At 37.1% G+C, this 19,659-nt stretch overlaps 1 protein-coding gene across 1 annotated transcript in view; it reads right to left on the bottom strand.

The window, feature by feature from the left end:
* Positions 1–8,168: 8,168 nt before the first annotated feature.
* Positions 8,169–19,659, bottom strand: part of Vegfc (vascular endothelial growth factor C) — a 103,257-nt gene continuing 91,766 nt past the window's right edge. Inside the window, exons 5-7 of the mRNA XM_036166422.1 lie at positions 13,892–13,998; positions 13,282–13,615; positions 8,169–8,895 (exon numbers count right to left, since the gene is read on the bottom strand). Of these exons, the coding sequence (XP_036022315.1) occupies positions 8,781–8,895; positions 13,282–13,615; positions 13,892–13,998 (556 nt within the window). The 3' untranslated portion in view covers positions 8,169–8,780. The remainder of the gene's footprint in view (positions 8,896–13,281; positions 13,616–13,891; positions 13,999–19,659) is intronic.

Here is a 19,659-nt window from a genome sequence, read left to right as displayed (position 1 = left end):
CAACTCTGTACTTTGATATGGTGGTTTTCTGTAATGGACCTCAACTGTTGCAAAAGAAGTTTGCATGATCGAGAATGAGAACTACACTTATCTGTGGGTATAAGGACAAATATTTTGAATGTAAAACTCTTCTATCTTAATACTTTTTCATTTAAGTCACACACCATTGGCAGAGTCCAAAAACATTTATTTTAATGTATTTAAATTGGAAAATAATTCAGCAGTCCATACATTCTATTGCCAATTACCAAATTAATGCTGAAGGGGCATTTGTGGTTTGACTCAAAATCTTAGTTGAGTTGCAAATAACACTTCCTTTCAGAAACTGATATTCTGCTCTCTTTCCAAGAGTCTTTCCACTCAAAATGACTTTTGACTTTGACAGAGATCTTATATCTTTTACTTGATTACCAACAATAAAAAATGACATGAGATGAGAAGGAAGTAATTACATATTTTCTTTGGTCAAATGTATCATCACTAGGGTTTCTTAAATTTCCTGTCATGTCAGTGGTCATGGATACTGGTATAAATTCTGTAATCCTTGTGGGGATCTTCGCAAGAGAGTATGAGCTACAGAGGACACCAACTTTCCTCTCTCCATGCTGCCCAAATACAGCATAATTTGTGACTTTCTAAAAGGGTAAGGTATGGGGACAGAAACCACACCTGACTCATTAGAAATCTCGTAGGTCTGAGAATTTAATAACAAAACACTAAAAACAGACTGGAGACAGATGGTAGGTAGCATCTGGAGGAATTTATAAAATTCTATAGTCATATTTAGTAAAAACTGGTGGAGGGCCCAGCCTTTTGCCTTCTGAAATGAAGGAGTCAGTCAGAACAGAGAAGAAAAGTTTCAATGTGATTCACTCACAATGGAACAGCAGAGATCTCTATTACTTGACCAAAGCATGTCCATGTGTGGGTGCTATGAGAAGGTGGCTAGTGGAAAGCTGGAAGGTCCCACAAGAGCCCAACTCCAAGTTCATTTTTGATTTCTGGCTTCTAAAACTGTGTGGGGAAATGCATTTATGTTCTTTAAGCCCAAACCTTGGATATTGTCTTATGGCCACTAAGACTAAAATAGGAGAGAAATGCATAAAAGGGGAGTTGAGTATATAGTAGCCTTCTGAGATACAGCTAGATAGAGGAAATCTATTGACTTGAAAAATCAAAGAACTTGGTATAACAGCTTTTCACAAAGGAAGAGAGAATTAAGAAATCTGAATCTGGTGTAGGAATAACACTTGTGCCTACAATAATGGTTAAAGGAGGGGGATTCATAGGAAGGGTGGAAGGGAGGAGAAGGGGCAAGGGAGAAATCATATAATTATATTTTATTTAAATAAAAATAATTTTAAAATGAATGTGAGTAGATGAAGGTAAGGGTATGAATTTAAAGGCAGTAGCTTGGAGAACATTCCAGCCCAGTTCATCTTGAGTTATGTTTGTCCTTAGGTCAAGAGTATAAAAGAAGTTTTTTTTTCTTTAAACTTGATTTAACACCTGTAGAGATGTTGCCATACATTCTTTTCTCTATATAGAATGGCTGGGGCATTGGGAACTAAGAGCACATTCTCTTTCTTGGCAGTGTGTCCTTCCCTGGGGTCACCAAAGTATGCATCCTTTGATGGGAAGAATGTTAGTATTCCAAAATTTTGGCACAGTTGTAGAAATGTATATATTTATGTGATGTTGTATTTAGAATATTACATGCTGCTAAACTAATTTAATAAAGAAAATGTCATGTTTTATAGTAATGTCTAGAAAAAATAATTGACAAAGGGCTTGTAAAAATCCCCCAATATTTTGACATAAGACAGATTAATAACAACAATAACAACAACTACTACTACAAGGCTACATTGATCAAATCAGGACTAACAGTCTGATTCTCTAGCTTGTAATTTAGTGTGGCACACATATGTGTTACTGTAGGAGGAGAGAGAACATGAGGAAAGACCATCTTTCCTTGTTTTTATGCTGCTGTTCTATCACTACTTGTGTGGTACAGTGAAAGGTTTTGTTTTGTTTTGTTTTTGTTTTTTTTTTTACCAGTTCCAAGGCATAGTTGTTTTATCCTAAAAATGAGAGACAATCCTCTATAACTACTAAAAACCCTTCTAGGTCTAACATACATTTCTGAGATATTTCAAGAGCAGAAAGAGACTGGACTGAGTGTTTTCAAATAAACTACAATGTGTAAAACCTATTCAGCATATTGAAACCCTAGATTCATAAAGCACAGACTACAAAAACACACTATGTCTAAAGTAAGCTTTCTCTCTACGTGCTCTGTCAAGCAAATTGTCAATCATGATTGCCTACCTTGATGTCACAGGAACAAAGAGTTTGTCACTGTATGCAATAGGAAATAAGTCATATAATGTGTTAGAGAAAACCCATAGTGAGATAGTGAATGAGATTCTCACATGATATGAATTTTCATGTAGCCACATCTGTCCTTAATTTGTGTAGGAAAAGACAGTTTAGGTTTCTCATTGACCTTCTTAACTGCAATGCACCACTAGGGATGACTGGGGAGGGAAGTAACATCCAACACATCCACATGGAAAATAGAGCTGAAGTTTTTTCACCACAAAGATCTTTCTGTGCTATATTTCAATGTTTTCTGAAACAAAAATTTGATAAAACCATGATAGTATTACTCATTTATGGTCTCATTCAAAATTGTTGCAATAGAAAATGTACATTTTCTTTTGTCATTCTCGTTCACAAATTGCTGAAATATTTCTATGCATCTCAAGAGTTTTCACATCTTCCTGGTACCTGTCTAACATGGTAGACATCATTAATTTTCACTTTAAAATCTAATGAGTTTGCTTTTACTTCTTGTTTGCCTTTCTTATCCCATCTGATTTCTCTTCTTCTTTACACCTGCTTTCTTCTTTCCCTCATTTCCTCTCTCTCTTCATATCCCCTTCATTGTGGTTACAAGTCCAAGGCTGGGTCTGATCCTTAGTTGTGTGTGTCCTGAGGGGAGTATGAACTTCCAACACACCAACATGAAGAAATGGTGGGAGATCCTGAGGGTTGGAGGGAGGCAGGGATCAAGGACAGAATGGGAGGAACGGGACAGCAAGGCAGATATGAAAATGCCATAATGACTCTTATTTTGTATGTTAATTAAAAAAATCTAATAAGCAACAGCGTTTTAAAATGAATCCCAGTCTTTCAGTACAATGTCTAGAAAAGAATCAGGAAAGCCTGGGAGTGTTTGATTTTAAATATTAAAATTCCATCTGATTCTGAGTGTACCATCTCCTTCCTTTGAGCAGTGTTTGCCAACACACCAGAGCATGGACAAAAGGAAAAAGAAAAACAAACCAACTAACAAACAAAAAGCAGGGCTAAAGGGTTACTGCTTAAGAATGACTGACGACAGAGAGAAATAAAACAGTTCCTTTAAAACTGTAATAGGGGGCTGGAAGGCTCAGCTGTCAGAGCATTTGCTTATCTTGCAGAGGACCCTGGAGTGCAATTCCCAGAACCTCTTTTGGGTGGCCCACAACTGCCAGTAATTCTAGTCTCAAGGGATCCCGTCACCATGTAAGGTGTCGAGAATAAGTCGGCTTTCTCTGCCTGTTAGACGAATACGAGGCAGGAAAAAGAAATTTAGAAACAATAAGGAGCAGCAAGGGAAAAACATTTCAGACCTAGCCACAGAACTGACAGATGAAAGACACCTTTGAAAGGTGAAGAACAGCTGAGTGGGACAAGAAAAGGGTAGAAGGCAGAAGAAAGGAGGAAGAAGAGGAGGAGGAATGTTAGGGTCTTGGAGAAATCCCACAAAAGACCACCATCCACGTATGCAATCAGCAAGAGCATAATATTTTCTGGAGACTAACAGTACCAGCATGCTGGGGCTGCACATTCCACGTAAAGGCAAAATGGCGACCACGAGAGAGGCTTGCAGGCTCCTTTTAAGCACAGCCAAAGGGAAGTTTCAGGGACAACTACATCATCTCAGAAATGACTGGGTTACATGTGACAGACAATCATATTAGTAGATTCCTAATTGGCTAGGGCTAACAAGGACTGCCAGGCTATAGCTTTTCCATTTGGGGGCAGGCCTGGACAAGTCCCAGGCTCTGTCCTTATTGGTGATTACCTTAGGATGCTGAATGTGGGAACTTGTCCAGTGGCCCAGGCTTGGTACATGCTGTTTCCCTCATCCCTGATGTCAGGGGCATGGAAGATTGATTGTTCTTTGTTCTTGGCTTCCTCAGAAACTACCTATCCAGTTTCAAGAGGCAGGAACTGAGGCCTGGTTCTTAACTGAGTTATCAGGAGCCTGTCAGCGTATTTGCCTGGCCTTCTCAAGGAGAAGCAGACTAGGCTGGCCTCTCCTGGAGGGCGGAGGGCTTTAGTGATCTTTCATGGTCTTCTTCCAATCCAGGTTGGCCAGCTTAAACAAAGAAAGGCTACTTGGGGTAAACATGTCCAGATCTGCCTTTAAACTTATCTGACTTGTTGGTCCAGAGCACAAGCAGGAGCAGCTGGCAGGTCTACTGATGGGAACAAGAGCTGCCCAGACTGTGTCTTCAGTTGCTCAGTTGCCAGGCCTCAGTCATTCGGTCTGGGAGGTGAGGAAGAAGCTGGATGTTTGACATCTGTATTACTTGCCTGTGTCCCCTTTCCATATCTGTGTGCCTGCAGGGACGCTGACTAACCCCTAGTACCTCAATCCAGTACCACCTTCAGGCCTCTGCATGTATGTGGTACACACACACACACACACACACACACACACACACACACACACACATCTTAAAAGATTTTAATTTAAAAGAAATATAAAGCATGAACTAGAAAGTGAACCCAGGCCCTTAGTCCTTTCGCCATCCCAGTGCTGTTTACATTGATGCCACTGGGTTGAGATAGACGCCCTCGGTAATATCATTATAGATTGTAGGTACAGTAATCACTCAATAAAATTCCATTGAAACTATGCATATGTATTACACACCAAAAAGGCATTTGAAAATACAAAAGCGGCCACAGCAGCCCACCAAAAGCATTGCTACAAGACACAGCGTGTGTGAAATCCTACAGGAACCATTTTCTCCTGTCAGTTGTGACAAAGCTGAACCTGGTGACCCAGAGCATGGGAGCAGGAGGACCAGAAGTCTGATGTCAGCCTCAACTACATGAGATCCCGTCTCAAAAACGAATGAACAAGTAAATAAAGTGATGTTTCGTTTGCCTTCCTTCCTTCCTTCCTTCTTTCCTTCCTTCCTTCCTTCCTTCTTTCCTTCCTTCCTTCCTTCCTTCCTTTCTTTATTGAGATAATGGTTTCTCTGTGTAGGGTTTCGCTGTGTAGCTTTTCTCCTTTCCTGGAACTCACTCTGCCTCTGGCTCCAGAGTGCTAGGATTAAAGGCATGCATCACCACCGCCTGGCTTGTCTTTTGTTTCCTAAAGAGGTTTTCACAATGTATCTCAGGCTGTCCTGGTACTGGCTACCTAATAATGCCCATTGACTACAAACTAACAGCAAACCTCCTGTCTCATCCTCCTAAGTGGGGTGAAATGATGGGCCTGATTTCTTGTCTCATCGTTGAAATTAAGTATGAAATTCGGTATGCAGCTACATAACAATGGAGTGTTTCTCAGGCAATCAGCCAAAACTCAGACTTTTGAAAACAAGCTTTTAATTTTGTCTTATGAAATGAAACGTTTATCATTATCTGTTGTGAACAGCCCTGTCTTGGGCCTGTTATATAATCAATATTGATGAGTCAACCAAAGGAACATTCTGAGCATTTTGGCCCCTCTACTCATAAATTTGTACACGCCCAATCCTGCTTAATGCCTAAACAAATGCTATGGTCAGAATGGTGGACAACAGCCATAGGTCAAAGTCAGTTTCTGTTTCAAAGACCCTTTCTGGATTAAGTGCGAGTTATGTACATTTGATTGAGGTTTGGAAGAAGAATACAAGAAATCTTGATGTCTTTCTACAAAAGTTGCATGGTTTTGATTTTTAAGATATTTACAAAGAAAAATTTCTGCGTCTGTATGTGGCAACCTTTGTCATTAAGAGATTGGGACAAACGGTGCTTCTTAGCTATCTACACTACTCAGTATTAGAGAGCAAATTAGGAGGACTACAGGAGGGAGGCAGAGTTTTATTTATAGTTTCATATGTGAAGCATTTAAATGATGCTTCCACGAAGTTCTCGGTAGTTGTGGTTTTGATTTCCCTCTATAGTTAAGACAAATTGTAGCGTTAGAGCCAGGGTTTACACACAGCTTTAATCCAGCTCTTTCCCTTCAAAGCCTAATATGCAGAGACTCAGGGAACTTGGTGATAATCTTAGGGACACAGGTATGTCAGAATTTAACATGGTTCATGATTTGCAATTCAGTACCCAAGTAGACTGGATTCTCCTACCACAGCATGCCTCTTTAAAGCAGTAAATTGTCATCTCTGGAATGAAAAGATCCTGGGTCCTATAAATGAGCCACAGTCTCCTCCCAGTTAAAAGACAATCAAGAGAACAGAAATTCAAGCACACTGACAGATCAGCTAGTAATTATAAGTAGTGTTTTAAAGTGTGTCACTGATTTTATTAAATAGTTATTTGAGTATCATATTTTTTAAGGACTAAATGGTGTATTAATTGAGAGCACTCTAGAACTCATAAACTCAAAAAGTATCTTTCGGAATATCTTCTAATTAAGGCTCATGCTGTACAGACAGAAGAATCACACAGAAAAGTGTGAATCTGAAGATTTCCCTTCAGCCCTGTCTGCATGTACTAGGTTGAAACTTAGACCATAGTTCAGAGTAGCACTGTGGTAAAAATATTCTATGTGCACCCTCTCACATGGAGCATCTAACTCTCCTCTCCACCACTCAGTGACATTCCTTCAGGAGCAAGGTGTACACAAACAAAAACTTGAGTCCCAGTAAGCTCATGGCCCTTTCCACATCTTGTATATCACACACTGAGGAATTTAATCTTATACTCACACCATTAAACTCTGCTCTAAGTGGTGCACATATGTAGGAAAGGAGGTATTTTTAGACATTCTAATAATGGAATCAGTTTCACTCAAACAGTTTGTAAATATTAAAACCTCCTTCAAAAGCAATCTGGAAGCTAAATCTTACACAACTGCTTAGCAAAACATTTTTCTTTTTTTTTTTTTTTTGCCTTCAGCCTTTTAGACTGAGTATACAATATTAGATTTCTGGACATGAAATGTTGTTTATAAACTTTCCAAGTTTTGAATCTATTAGCTGTTGCTGTGAGCTTCTAGTGTTTTCTCAGCTTTATCTTTTGGATCAGCTTCATGGTATCTTGGGATTCTTTGCAGAGTTTAAGAGCATTCTCACTCTAATTTTCAGCTTTTTGTTAAATCACATGTGTGGATATTCTAAACAACTGCTCAGCTTTAGCCCCAGTCCATCTATACTGATGGTTAAAAAAAAAAAAAAACAAAAAAACCAAACATTCATTACAATGTGTTGAAGTGAGATTTTTGTGGTCCACATAAAATTGCAAGCTTCTCCGGTAATGTATTATCTTTGTCTATGCTACTCTTGCTTTTCCATCAGAATTATTACATCTCCAGGGACAAATAAACTTTTTTGTCTCTGGGATACTTCTGGCTTTAATTTTTAGTTTAGTGGGTTTTTTTTATTGTTTTGTTTTGCCAATATATTTTAAGAAACACAAGATTTAGATTGATATTCAAGCTAATACATAACAGTCCTTGCCTTGGGTTCAAACCTTTAAAAAGCCTCAGGAGGCTCACCAAATGAAGCTAAAATTTTATTTGCTAAAATAGCTAAAATAATTAATACATTCCCAATGTACATAATCTAGCAATGATTTACCAAATGAATAGTAACTTACACATAGTATGTTTTGTTTCATTTTTAGAAGAAATGAGTTGAAAAATGATTTGGATTTCAGATGAGTTTCAAAGATGGAGAACATTGGACGAGCATGTACCATGCTATCCTTCAAAGATGGAGAACATTGGACGAGCATGTACCATGCTATCCTTCAAAGATGTTGACTATGATTTTCATGATTTTTCTCTTTAAACACCATTGAACTTGCTTTAAAAAAATAAAAACATCATGCTGTTGTCAAATTGATTTTTTCTCCCCCTCTCTTCCTTTTTTCATCAAAATTGAAAAATGTAGGCCTTACCTAGTGTATCCAGAATGCAAATGAATGCACAGTGCCCATGATATCTGCTTTGAGTCTGCAGAGTACTCATCACTTAAAAAAGGAAAACAACTCACACATCTGTAAGCAGAGGATTTAGGAAGTTGACATTTCATTTCCTAAAACCTGCAATATAATGTAAGATGGCAATGGACTGAACTTCACAGCTAATAATACAATTTTCACTTTATTTTAAACATAGTTTGCATGTTATAAAAATATTGATCACAGTGAGCTTTGCCAATTGTTATTGCTATAAAAATGAATGCAGGAACAATATTTTTAGTGGAAATAAATTATATAGTCATTCTTTTTTTCTTTTTCTTTTTCTTTTTTTTTTTAAATCACAAGAGAAAAACCTCAGCTGTCTGGTCACCCATAGGAAACCAGTCTTTGAAGAGGTCTTTTCAGATGAGTGCCAGTCCATTCCTGCAGCTAACCACATGGTTCAGGAAACACAGATTTGGGCCTCTGTCACCATGGTCCCACAGAGTCTTTCTGTGCATAAACAGTTCTAACGTGGCAACAGTTTTTTCAAGACGGTAAAATGAACTGAAAACTGGTACATCTTAGTTCATATGTGGTCTTTTCCAATATGATGGGACACAGCGACATACTTCTTCACTAAATGACAGTCCCGGATCACAATGCTTCAGTCGATTTGGACATGGTCGTCTGTAACAACTAGAAAAACAGAGAGAAACACATGGTGAAGACCAAAGTAGAGAGTCACGGTGCTAAAAATCAGCTTTTATGTTTTCTTAAGTTTAAACCGGGAAAGATTACTAATTTCATTATAAATGTGTTTCTAGGCCTATAAATGTTTGAGTGTGTGTTGAGGTTTATGGAACGATAGAGGAGTGGAAATGCCTTTAAAAACATGTCTCTCTTGCTGACATAGCAATGGAAAGCTGGGCTATTGTAAGCATTAATTCTTTTGAAGTGCTTTCTGCTTTGTGGATGAAAGTAACATAAAACAGAAATTTTGAAAGTGAGTATTTAAGGTCTGCTGATTTCCTGTGATCACATAAGCCTGGCAGTGCTCACACAAGTCTGAGATGTGCCTGGGAACCAGACTTCCAGGCAATTAAACCCAGCCATCTTGGCAGGACCATAGTCTTTGGCGAGCAACCCCATCCTTACTCTTGTGTTTTTACTCTGTAGCTGGCTGGATGATGGTGGATAACTCGTCCTTCTCCACCTGTACTCTGGATGGTAGGGGGAAACATGAACCGTTAGGGGCCCTTCTCCATCCACACTAGACTTCCAATTGCTGGGAGTGGGTGAAAGGACAAATTACTCATCATTTGACTCTTGGGAGTTCTGTTTACTATGGTAAATTGACTCTAGCTTTGATGAATGTCATGGAAGAGGAGTATGCTTCGCTGTGTAATGGACCAGAAAGGAAAAGTGAGGGTGAACTTCAACAATTCAAATTTCACCTCAGTTGATGTAGAAAGGAAAGCACAGCCAATACTTTTTTAAAATATATTTAAAATTGTTAATTTTATTCATTTTATCATTTACAATTTCATGTGCCTCCAATTACTCTCACCTTGTACTCTCTCTTATCTTCCTGCTGCCCCTAGCAACTCCTTCTCTTCCCTACCAGCCCCATTCACACATTCATGGCTTTTATTTTGGCTTATGAACCGTTCGTTTTAATCATGGCCAGCTGAGTGATCCCTGGATTGGGAGGATTCACTAGAGCCTGGGGAGGGAGTCATGAGTAGGTATACAACTGATGGCAATGAGCCCTCTCTCCCTGAATTACCAGGAACAAATAATTCAGCCATGAGGGGCTGTGCTTAGCCTCTCTTTCATCCTTGCCCCACATAGGCCCATTCCTCTGTAACCCAGTAAAGCATCTATAATTACAACGAGCTTATAATTGTGAGAGCTATGTCTTTCCAAGAAGGCAGTCTTTGCTCTGTCTTCCTAGCTCTTACATTTATTCAGTCCTCATTTCTGGAACGTTCTATAAGCTTTAGAGGACAATGGTATAAAAGTCTTGTTAAGAACTTAAAAAATATTCATAACTACATAATAAATATAATTTCTTCATTAGAAAAGCATATGGATCTTGGTGGTCAATGGTAGCTGATGATTAAGGCAGGAAAAAGAAAATACACTCTGCCTTTCTTCATTGGAATAAATATTAAGAGAAATATATACATATATATGTATATATATTACAATTTTCTATTTTGTTCCAACCATTTGACACCATAACCTCTGGAGTTATACACTTAGAAAAATGATCACACAACAACCTGCAATAAATGTAAAGACTTAGCCCAGTGATAAAGTTTAGGGATGGGAGTATTGATTGTTCTATGGCCATGAGCCCAGAACACATCAGCTTCAACTTTTGATACCAGAAATGCAGGAAAGAATCTTATGAAAGACTTGTTAAGCAAAAATATAACGATGTAAATATAATCTACTCAGCTAAAGTGACAATTCCCTGTAGAAAATTATGATGTCCGGCTAGTTTATATGCAGTAAGAAAAAGTTCAAATTTGGCAATATGTACTAGATTCACTGAAAAAAAGATTCAATGTGGAACATGGTTTAGTCAGGTCTGCTGAAATGTAACAGCTGTGTTCTTTTGGATATAATATTGTATTTTAGAAATATCTCTTGCTAAGTTGAGTATGAATATGCAAGTAAAATTGGAAAATGTGTATTATTCAAAATGTTTTTTAAAGTAAGTATTAATTTTCCTGTAAATAAGTCTGCAACAACGCAGGAGGAAAAAATACAGTCAATGAAATACCTGAATTTAGTGGCGCCCCATTATGCAGTAACTATAAATGACAGATCTTCAGAATTATAAGTTAAAATGAGAGCACAAACTCTTGAGACTCAAAAGATCAGCTCTACTTACTGAGGTACAAGATAAATGATAAACAGTCATGAGGATACAACATTAAAAATCAAAAGGCAATGGCTTTTTTAGACTCTGAAAGGGTACTATCTGCCCATACTTAAATGGTAGATGGAAGAAGAAACTCAATGAAAGAGAAAAGTTAATGAACAGCAGGACACTAGAATCTCACGTATGAGGAGAGAACTAGAAAAATGAAAACATTAAGGACATTCTAAATCAGTAGGTCTCAACCTATGGTTCTCGACCCCCATGGGGGAATCGAATGACCCTTTCACAGGGGTCACATATCAGATATTTACATTATAATTCATAACAGTAGCAAAACTACAGTTACAATATAGCAATGAAAATAATTTCATGGTTGGGAGTCACTCAACAGGAGGAACTGAATTAAAGGGTTGCAGCATTAGGAAGGTTGAGAACCACTGGTCTAGATAAATATGATGGTCTTTTCTGGATCTAGCAACTCAGAGGCTTAAAAACAGCTAAACAGAAAGGCCTCTGCCAGGCTTGAGTCCCTGTTGAGATTGGAGATGGAAGAGTGGAGAAATCCATATGAAGTGGAGCAACTCTGACAAACAGCATCAAAGTAAGAGGGTAACAAAACAAAAAGAAATCTGCAATCTTCATCAACTGAGATAACTTAAGCAGAGGCGTGGCTGCTAGACCAACATTGAAGGAATACGGCAAAACCATCAACAAAGATCTAGATTAAAGAGTAGTTGTCTTTTTTTTCTGAGATGAAAGAGATATACATTCAGACATAAAAATGGAAAGTGAGTCCATGAACCTCATTTATTTTTCCTGATGAAAAAGAAAGCAAAACCATGCTGTAAAACACTACTGATGGTGCAGGAGAGATGTCTCAGTGGTAAAGTACTTGCTACTCCTTCAGAGGACCCAGGATCAGCACCAAGAACCCAGACATTGACTTGCAACTGCTTAACTCCAGTTCTAGGGATTCAGTGTCTTCTTCTGTCTTCTGTGGGCACCAGGAACACAGACATATTCATAGAGGCAAAACACCCATACAGGTAAAATAAAATAACATTTCAAAAAAATGCGTCTTGACTAACTTTCAATGATTTCATTTTAAATTTTTAACTATGTATTTATGTCCGTGTTTGTCTTGATTATGTGCCTGTGAGCACAGGTGACCATAGATGCCAGAAGAAGGTGTTGGATCCTCTGGAGCTGGAGTTAAAGGTTGTTCCAGTGACTTTTAACAGCATTTTAATTTATTGTCATAGCTTCATCAATCGACCTAACACAAATCTGGAGGCATCTGAGAAGAGTGAACCTCAACTAAGGAACTGACTAGCCTATGCCCGTCTCTGTGAGACATTTTCTTAAATGGTAACTGATGTAGGATCAGCCCACTGTGGATGGTACAATCCCTAGACAGGTAGGCTTTGGCCCTGCAAGGAAGTCTGAGAGCAAGACAATATAAAGTATTCCTCCAGGTTTTCTTCAATTCTTCCAGCTTCTGCCTTGACTTCCCTTGATGATAGACTGTTACCTGGAAGTCAAATAAGCCCCTTTTCCCCTAGTTGCTTTTTGCAACAGAAAGCAAGCTAGAACACCTATCTAGTTCTCATTAAGCATTTAATACAAATATGTCATTTTCTGATAAAACTTCTGCAGGAATGGTGCTGTGCTTTATTTTTGAGCATTAAAATGATGCACTGGAAAATTTGGTCCTAAATTATACCTGGATGTATAATTTTTGGAGGCATCAGACATGGACTGCTGAATGCATTTCTAAAATAATATATCCATTCTCTAAGAGAACTCATATGTCACCCTGCTACATTAGCATCTAGGAAAAAGATTTAATTTTGATGTTCCCAGGTTGCTTTGGGGGTTAATCAAGTCTCAAAGACCAAATGTGCTCATGTAATCCTGAAATCTCTCCAGTTCATGATACCAAGGCAGGAATATGCCATGTTCTAAGTTAGCCTAGCTATATAGCAAAAAAAAAAAAAAGCTAAAAATCTCACAAAAGTCTAGTGTCAAGAAAGAATAGCATTGATTTACATAACTGCATTTCTTTCTCAGATAATTTATTGGCTTCGTTCTAACAAGCAGCTGCTAGTGTGGGTTGAGAAAACGGCTCCTGGTTGAGAATATTGCATTTTTTAGAAGGGAATTATCGCTGTTTTTTGCAGACTTCTTACCTGCATGTTTGATGGTGGAATTTCTTCCCTTTAAGGAAGCACTTCTGTGTGTTTTCTGTACATTCACAGGCACATTTTCCAGGATTCAGGGGTTGGTTTCTAGGACAGGTTCTTTTACATACACACTGGCATGTGTTTTCATCAAATTCTCTGTTGGCTCCACATGAAGTGGGCAAAAGTTTGTTTTTACAGACACATTGGCATGAGTTTCTGTCTAGTTCTTTGTGGGGTCCACAGCTGGAAGGCCGAAGCCCCCCTTTGCAGACACATTGACAGGTATCTTCATCCAGCTCCTTGTTGGGTCCACAGACATCATGGAATCCATTGGTTGAGTCTAGGAAAACACAATACATATTCACTGGGCCTTACTTGGTTGAGGATGTGGCATAACATACATGCATTCATAACATCCTCCCTTCAGTTTTTCAGTAAAAGAATGTATGTAAACATGTCTTTATATAGAAGTTAAAATTAAGAGCAAAGGAAGCAGCTGATATTCTACTTTATACTCATTTCAATGAGTGATGAGCAGAATATTGTGATAATTTAGTATGAAAATATGTTAATCAAAATCCAGATAAGATATAGACAGAAGTGTTTTTTCACTTACCATCCTCAGCATTTGAATAATAGATAAAATCCTGCTGAGCCAGACATCGGCACATGTGATGATTCCATACATAGTTGGCTGGACAAGTTTTGTTGGCTGCTTGACACCTTTGGGGGAACAAATTAAACAGGAGCTAAACAATATATAGACTGGCATATAGAAGTATCATTCTTTGCCTGTGCATGTTACAAAACATGCTTACAGGAAAGCTTGAAAATACCTAAGAACAGAGGAGATGAAACATTAATGTCTCCTCTCAAACTATCCCCACCTCACCTGCTGCCAGCTTTTAATCTGAGGTTACCCTTATAAGTTAAGGTCAAAAAGGACTCCTGATTTACCCTTTTTAAAAGCAAGCAGGTTTCTTTGCATAATGATACATTGTTTTAACTTACTGAGAAATGCAATAATGCCTTCTATATTACCCTGTAATTTCCTTTACCAAACAAAATATAAATTTCAGGCAACTACAGAGGTCATTTGATAGTTTTTCTCTACATAACTTTTCATGAAAATTTGTAATATGGTTTATTTCTTTTAATAACAATTTAAGTGGCTTTTAGCTTTTGCCTTGCAAATCCTAATTCAATTATGATGACATTCACATACAAACACCTTTACTGTCTTATTTCTGAAGCATAGAACCCATAGCTCTAATATCTCTCGATCAAGCATAATTTCCACTTTCCATTCCACCAAAAATATCCAAGAGCATGTTTTCTTGTATTTTTGTTTTCATGGCCATCTCCTTCCTTCTTTTCTTTCTTCTTACACCCTTTTCCTCCCTTCCTCCCTACCTCCTTTCAATAATCATGATTTCTTTTAGAAAAAAAAATTGAACAAATAGTCTTCAGTCAAAGATTTAAATTACTCCTTGGATGTTCTAATTATCTTGCCCTTGGCTAACAAGAGCTCATTCATATTAATGGCCACAACATTGGGCACTTTAGTGTGACAGACCTCAGCTATTCACTGCCTCTACCTAGAGGGAACCATTCTTCACAGAGCCACAGTATTGTATATCATCATCATCATCATCATCATCATCACTACTAATACTACTTTGGAAAATGACATTTAGAAGCTATCATTTGGGATTAATTGTGTTCTGTGCCATTAGATTGAATTTCTTCTAGATCTTCTGAGTCAAATGCAGATATATTCTGCAGACTGTTCTCCGAGTTAATGTCTATCCAGGAGGCTCCTTGGATTTTCATATTCTAACTTAGATAGCATGCATTGATCTTTAATACTTGACTTGTCAACAGACATTGGTGTGGACAACAAAGGCAAATATTTACTTGGATATCATACATCATTCATTTTAAAGCAATATTATAAACAACAATATGTGATGGAAGAAGGCAGAATGAATTCCAAAATGTTACAACACAGAAATAATCTGTGGAAATCCTAAAAAGTACATTGAATGCAAACAAATAGGCCATGTGCTTTGGACATTGCTAAGAAAAGTTTCATAGACTACTCAATGTGACAAAACACTCTCTTTCAATGACAGCCTAAGAACTACTGTGAAACCATACAACTGTTTGGTTTTGTGTTTTATTTGGCAGAAAAAGCAACTCTGAATTGTGTTTGTTTGGAAGCAGGCCCTCACTATGTAGTGTCAGCTGACTTTGGACTTGGGATCCTTGGCTTTGCCAGTGCTGGGACTACAGACATATATCTCTAGGTCTGTCTTCTAAATCTGCACTTTACAACCGTGTCTACTGTCATTCCGAACATCACCTCTGACGGTTTATCAACGTTTTCCTTTCCAGCAGTCTGTAAGAATTCTAAGGAATGGTCTATTCATTATTTTCAATATGGCAGCTTATCTAAAACACCCCATATGTTTCACCCACACCATCCCCTTTGGCAAATGGCACTGACTAATTTAATTTGGTTCACTCTTCCTTTCTTTACTTCTCCCAAGGGTCATGGCTCCTTTAGGTTCATGAGAGAGTCTATTACAGGGCTTTACTTGATTTAGATTAAGTTTGATTTTTTTCTTGCTGTGTTATTTGCTACGTCATGGCAACTACAGCCTCTTGTAGAGCATGAAAACAGTCCAGGTGATGACCTAGAAGCAAGTATATGTTGATGGGCAGCAATAATAGATGCTATCAAAATAGGTTGTTTTATACAAACACTATAATTTATGGTAATTCATTAGAAATAAGGTATGCCTGAAAGTTAACTACAATTCACTGTATTTTTTTTTTCATTTAAAATAAAATTTAACATGCTTGCCACATATATTTTGGGGAATAAGCAAGTGAACTTATGCAAGATAAGCATGTATATATTTTTAGGCAAAGGGAATATCAGCTATTTCCAAAAACAACATAGGATAGCTAGGACTTTCAGTACACATATTTTACTTCATACTAACAAATTCCAGTGAAACATTTCATCTCCAACAATACTTATACAAATACTTGCATGTTTTATCCTGGGTATGCTATATGCCTTTTGTTTTTAATCTTAGAGATGTAACATCTTTATTTACTTGTGTGATGATGAATTAAGACTACGAGAAATGTACGTTCATTCTGGTCCATATCTCCAGTGTGCTATTACTTTTCTTGCTATTTTTGTTTATATCTTTCAGTCTTTCCTCTTGGAAGACAACCAAAAGCTAAAGTCAACAACAAGGCAACATGTTTAAACTTTGTTTGTGCACTCGGTATTTGCTGGAACATGTCATACTATCCTAAAAAATTCAGTTAATCCTAAGGGAAAATCTCTGTCCACTACATTATTTTGTCATTGTGGTGGTTTGAAGGAGGGGTTCCCCATAAGTCCTAGATATCTAGATACCCAGTCTTCATTTGATAGATGTTTGGGGAAGATGTTTTTGGCTTGCTGGAGGAAGTGTCATTGGGGACAGATACTGAAGTTTCAAAAGACTGACGCCATTTTGAGTTAGCTTTGTGATTCATGCATGTGGGTCAAGATCTTAGCTACTGCTCCAGAACCATGCTTACATGATCCCCCATGAAGATGGTAATGGACTCTTATCCCTTTGGTTCCATAAACCCACAAATAAATTCTTTATTCAAACTGTTTTCTTGGTTATGTTACCACAGCAATAGAAAGTAACTAATACAGTCATTGTTTTATTTTATAGTTTGGTCATGAATGTGTATTGTCCATGATAATTTTAAACAGTATTTATCAATTTTCCAAACTACTAGCAATAATTTTGTATGTAAGTTCTAGCCAAACTTTAGTATCCTACCATGAAATAATCTTTTTTGTTGTTGTTGTTGTTTTGCTTTTTGTTTTTTGTTTTTGTTTTTGTTTTTTGAGACAGGGTTTCTCTGTATAGCTTTGCGCCTTTCCTGGAACTCACTTGGTAGCCCAGGCTGGCCTCGAACTCACACAGATCCGCCTAGTTCCGCCTCTGAGTGCTGGGATTAAAGGTGTGCGCCACCACTGCCCAGCGGAAATAATCTTTATTATCCTTCTATATGTGGTTATAGGTGGACACATATTGCTACGATGGCCGTAGAAATCACTTCTTTTTCATTTTGACAGTATGTAATTTATCCTACATTTGTCTGATGTAGTGTTTCTAGCTGTTGGTTATAGCTGAAATATGGAACACAAAATTAATTGAAGAGTCGACATTTACATTTTAAGCCCAATGAGGTGACATATGGCACTAATTCCAGCACCCAAGATTCTAAGGAAGATGCATCAGGAGTCCCAGGCCATCCTCTTGGGCTATATAATAAATTTGAGGCTAGTCTGTCCTATGTAAAAAAGCTTCTCAAAAAAAAAAAAAAATCCAAATAAAGGCAAGACCATATAGTCCCCAATGGAATGACAGAGTGATATAGTAAAGATGGATTTCAACAGTTTGTTTTTTTTTTTTTTAAATTACACACAGATACAAACATGCATTAATATGCTCATATAAAGTCTCAGACACAGGTCCCCTTCCCCACCTGTGGCATGTGTATATTTGGTTGCTGCAATCTTTTTTTTTTTTAGTCTAAATTTTTGACAAAACAAAGATCTAAGCTATTTAAATGGCAGAATTACAGGAGTCCTCTCAGCTTCTAGCTCTCAGTTATTGGAGCATTGGGGATTTTCTCTTACAGGGGAGCTTAGGAAGGTTTATGACTGTGTTCTGTCCACCCAGGCAGGTCTCCACCATTATCCACCCTTATTAAGCAGGAAAAGAAAACAATTTTCTTTCTTTTCTTTTTTTTACACAGAGGGTTTTTTTTTTTTTTACAGCATTCTCAAAACTATAAATTTAAATATATGAACTTTATGTGTAGACACAATTGCAGAAATTTACTTTGGGAACATTATACAAACATCCAGATATGTATTTTCCTATGTAGTAAATGCAAAGTTCACATGATCTTGCTGTACCACCTCTTTTTCTTTTTCAAGCTCATGTCAAAGAAAAATAGAAGTTTTGGCCAACACTTTCCATTATGTTATACCTGCAACATGCTTGACAACACACACTTCAGAGCAGTTAGTAATGGTTTGCTTAAAGGGAACTAGCTATTTTGGATTCTAATTGTCTTGAAACACAATTTAAATTTCTTAAATATATGAGAAGTTTCACACAAATAAGAAAATATTTCTAATCATAAACATACTAATGTTGAAATATGAAATTATGCTGAATATTATTGAATTAAAGAAGCCAGTATTTGGATAAATATATTTATATAACTCCTAAATGACACTCCCTCTTTCCATATGCAAGAAGCAAAATCTTAGGAATTATAACATATTATTCTAAAAATGAGGTGGAAACAAAATTTTTAAATGTTACTATATTGTAATGAAAGGAAGTAGTGTCAGAATAGATAGAAGAATTAGCACAATGTGCTTATAGGCTTTATTTTTCAATCGTCAAGGCATTTTCATGCCATTGAAAGTGATATTCAAAAGTAATGAATGATTAACATGCATGTATATATACATTTTTATAAATAAGATATTTCATGTGCTACATTTGCAAAGCATATTACTTGAAGCATACACTTTCTGCAAGGCATAGAATAATTTTTCATGTAGATTTATGTTGGGAACCATGTAAGCAAATAAAAGTTTCTTTTTTGTTGTTTTTTGTTTTTTGTTTTTCAAGACAGGGTTTCTCTGTGTAGCTTTGTGCCTTTCCTGGAACTCACGTTGGAGACCAGGCTGGCCTCAGACTCACAGAGATCCGCCTGCCTCTGCCTCCCAAGTGCTGGGATTAAAAGCTTGCGCCACCACTGCCTGGCTTTCCCCTTTAAACAGAATTTGTAACTTTTATGAAGGATAAAGTTGCTTTTAAAAGAATTATTTCATTATTTGAAAACTTCACTTGACAGATTTGCTAGCAATTGATTTTGCTGTCTGAAATAAGTGGTAATGAATTTAAGGCTCTATACAATTCTCAATGGGAAAAATGATGTGTTCCATGATAAAGTCAATTTTATTAGTCCATTTTCATCTCTGAAAATTTAGAAAGATGTATGCATTATGTGTAGACTAATTCTAAATGTTGGGTAATAATTAGTAGCTCCTACACTTTGAATGTTTTTGTATGCTACTTCATGCATGCTATATTTGTGACTCATTTGTTCTACATTTTGACAGTGGGGTTTTATATACTTAGAGATCCTTGACTCCCCAAATCAGTATGAAATGAACTAAAACACACTACTACTTCTATTTGGCATTTGATAGAAATGAACTGAGATGTTATGATTCTTTCAAAGAACTATAATCTTTATAATATATTTACTTTA

Source organism: Onychomys torridus, chromosome 17 (assembly GCF_903995425.1).
Source record: "Onychomys torridus chromosome 17, mOncTor1.1, whole genome shotgun sequence".
NCBI classification, from domain to species: domain Eukaryota; kingdom Metazoa; phylum Chordata; class Mammalia; order Rodentia; family Cricetidae; genus Onychomys; species Onychomys torridus.
The sequence above is the reverse complement of the archived record's forward strand: the minus strand, read 5'-3'. Positions and strand labels throughout refer to the sequence as shown.